The sequence below is a fragment of the Camelina sativa genome, chromosome 11 (genome assembly GCF_030686135.1).
Source record: "Camelina sativa cultivar CO46 ecotype springtype chromosome 11, ASM3068613v1".
Lineage (NCBI taxonomy): Eukaryota > Viridiplantae > Streptophyta > Magnoliopsida > Brassicales > Brassicaceae > Camelina > Camelina sativa.
Genome location: NC_141890.1, coordinates 18,591,332 through 18,594,673, shown reverse-complemented (window position 1 = coordinate 18,594,673; position 3,342 = coordinate 18,591,332). Strand labels below are relative to the sequence as shown.

General features: G+C 31.4%; 1 protein-coding gene across 1 annotated transcript; it reads right to left on the bottom strand.

Moving 5' to 3' along the window:
- Window positions 1-504: 504 nt before the first annotated feature.
- On the bottom strand, window positions 505-2,494 carry LOC147934209 (uncharacterized). Its single transcript, XM_087476332.1, has 3 exons — window positions 2,265-2,494; window positions 1,370-1,533; window positions 505-1,264 (listed from the first exon to the last, which is right to left on the bottom strand). The coding sequence occupies exons 1-3, from the start codon at window positions 2,416-2,418 to the stop codon at window positions 752-754; spliced, it is 831 nt and encodes a 276-aa protein (XP_087332458.1). The 5' UTR covers window positions 2,419-2,494; the 3' UTR covers window positions 505-751.
- Window positions 2,495-3,342: the final 848 nt, after the last annotated feature.

Below are 3,342 nucleotides of genomic sequence, written 5' to 3'. Positions count from 1 at the left end.
TTAATAAGTCTTAGTCATAAATTTTGATTACTTAGTTTTTATTAAGACTTTAATTTTGAGTCAATATTCAAACTACAAATTAAATAATGAAAAGAGATTTAGTTCCTTTCAAAATTTGTTTCTATATATTTTATTTATCAATATTTTGGAATCCACATATTTCATTTTATTTCTATTTAAGATTAATTTAAATCTTTCTGTCTATTTAAAAAAAAAAACTTTTTTCCACTTCATAATTAATACTTTTCGATCAACGTATTTTTTACCTCAATGTATTTTAAAATATTCTACGATAATTTCTTTGCGTTATGTTTGAAGGGAAACAAAATCTATTTTTTTATATTCATTTTTTTTTGTTAATTTGAATGATATAAGATATGGTCTTTATTGCTAGATCGGTAAAGTCATATTGAAAATCGTTTACTATGTTTTGTATTTGGTTGCCAACGTTTTATTAAAACAATAAATTTTTTTTCTTTTAACTTTAAACATTTGGGTTAGTCTAATATTATACATAAAACAAAAAGAAGCCATAAATACTGTTAAGATGCACCAAGAACTTCAATGCCAAGTTGTCCATAACAAAAACCAAATGTAACAAGAACAAAACAAACAAAAACCATGAAATTTGATAGTTTGATGAAGAAAAAGCAACAAAACAAAAAAAAAACTAAATGAAGCAAAGAGATCACATAAACCATATTATGTTCGAGCCACAACTTCTTGCTTTTGTCACTATCATTTTCAGTTGCTACTCTTCCGTCATTTCTGTCCCTCCTGCCGCATCACCATCGCTGCTTTCATCGCCTCCCCCACCGCTGCTTTCATCGCCTTCCCCACCGCTGCTTTCACCCCCTCCCCCAGTTCCTCCGGTGCCATAATTCTCAAACATTATTGCTTGTAAGCGATTTTCGCTATTAGCAATAAGGCGTAAGTGTTCTTCTATCTGACGCTGCACCCTCGTGTCCGAGAAAGGGTCATGCCTCCATATGTCAAACCCCGCATTGCCACTGTCACGGACTAATTGGTCCGGAGCATAGGGACGGTGCATAGGATTCGGAGCATATGGAGGGTACACATGGCTCGGAGCAAATGGAGGGTACACATGGCTCGGAGCAAATGGAGGGTGCACAGGGTTTGGAGCAAATGGAGGGTGCACAGGGTCCGGATCATATGCAACGCTCATAGGTGGAGTGTAGGAGAAGATTCTATCGATATAACTTTCAACAGAAGACGACACACTGTCAGACCTCACCAAGGTTGGCTGAAAGAACAAATGAATATGTTAAGTACTCTCTGAATAATATGAAATTCCAAACCTAATATAATACGAGACATTTTTGGTAAAATTAAGGTATAGATCTGTTACCGAGTCAGGTATATCAACTCCAATTTCATCATGCACAATATCCAAAGTGAATTGGGGAAACGAAGGCTCTTCAGGGTTTGGCAACATCCATTGACCTTTCTCTATCTGTCTACAGTTTGGACATTCCATGCTCTTCTTAAAATTGAACGCTGAGCCGATGCAATCTGTAGGGAAAGATGTCAAGAAATAAATTGGTTATAATTGTTACAACATAGCTTACAAGAAAAACCAAAACTATTAGCAGTGATGGGTTATAATTTTAAAAGTTCCTAATGAATTTTGTCAGGCAACAATATATCATACTAATTTGCTAAATAATCTCATATATATGTTGGGATAATTTTGGCCGACATAAATACATAGACATAAATTTTGGTCGTCATAAATATATAGACAACCAAGGATGTCTCAGAGATCTAGTGTTGATATAATCAGAATAACCAGTATTGTAATGCTAGGTATGAATTAATAAATGCATCAAACAAGGTGGGAGACAGAAAAACAAATATACAAGCCGTGGAACTAAGAGTCTGCATACAATAATTCCTTCAAGAATATATTCACAACAAAACCATAGAAAACAAAACAAATATTAAGAATCTGCAAACAAATCGAAAAGGAAGTAGTCTTATATGTATTAAAATGAAATCAGCAGAAACAGATCTGATGAAAATGGATTTATTTTTGAAACACGAAATTCCATTGAAAATTAATTTTTGGTGGTCTTCACAAACAAAAACCGAAGAGGAGTAGTGTTATATGTAGTCTAATATGTATCTAAATCAACAGAAACAAATCAAATGAAAATGGATTATTTTTCGTGAAACGTGATTAATCCTATTAAAAAAAAATAATTGGGTGCTCTTTGACAAACAAAAGATAACAAAATACTTACCGAGATGAAACTGGTGGCGACATCGAAGCTTAACAAGAGTCCGTTCATCATCATTGTTTGGCAATGACTCGAGACAAACCCCACACTCCTCAACGTCAACGTCAACTGGTTCAACGACTGGTTTGGTTTCCTTAACACCACTCCTTAAACTCATAGCTATTGTCTAATCTTTTGTAAAACCCAATCTCAAAATGACTGAAGGGAACAAAGAGGAAGAGCCTAATTTATATAGAAGGGCAAATAACTTTTAGAATATTTATTTTATTTCTAGGAAGATAGTAATTAAAGATTTCTGCTTTGACTCTCCAATAAAATTCACAATCTTCTTATTTTTCCCAATATTTTTAAGTTTTTACATAAACTACCAAACAATATGACATTTTTAATAACTTTGTACTAAAATACCGAACAAGTATAGCGAATATTTAAAATAGTACGCGCCAATTATATGTACTATCTAACGACTATTGTTCGTTAATTATTTTTAATTAATATGTAAAAAGTATCAATAAATAAAGAATACTTTATGTATTTTGCACCGATTATTTATAATGAATATCTAACTTATTTAGAAAAGTAAAAATAAATAACAAATAATAAAAATATTATACCTAACAAATAATATACAAAATTATATTTATAATGTTATATAATTTTCTTGGAAAATGGAAAACTATATCTTAGAAATTAGTTTCCTCTAATGGGAGTGCATATTACATCCCCTTGACCCCTTTATAGATGACTATTATTTCTGATATTTATTTCTATTTAAATTAATTGGAAACAAAAGAAAGATAGAAATATATAATAGAGGAAACTGGAAATATTGGATATTTTTTTCTTCATTTGTGCATGTATACTTTCTGTAGATAATTTTGATGAAATAGATTTTATAATAAATAAAGAAATATAAAACTGTAGAAATTGACTCTCTTTTTTTTTTTCAAAACCTTTGCCTTCATCCATTCAAAATGGAAAACCAGTGCAAATACGAAGAAAGAGCAAAGGCCAAAGTTTGGAACATTACAATACAACTATACAAGACAATCCCCAATACCAAAAAAGTAGTAAACGAGTT

Bases quoted from the DNA above. Each gene is read 5' to 3' on its own strand.
- LOC147934209 (XM_087476332.1), bottom strand. From the start codon at position 2,418: ATGAGTTTAAGGAGTGGTGTTAAGGAAACCAAACCAGTCGTTGAACCA. The intron at 1,534-2,264 runs GTAAGTATTTTG...CTTTCCCTACAG, and splicing joins TCGCCACCAGTTTCATCTCG to ATTGCATCGGCTCAGCGTTC. The intron at 1,265-1,369 runs GTAACAGATCTA...TTGTTCTTTCAG, and splicing joins GAGTTGATATACCTGACTCG to CCAACCTTGGTGAGGTCTGA.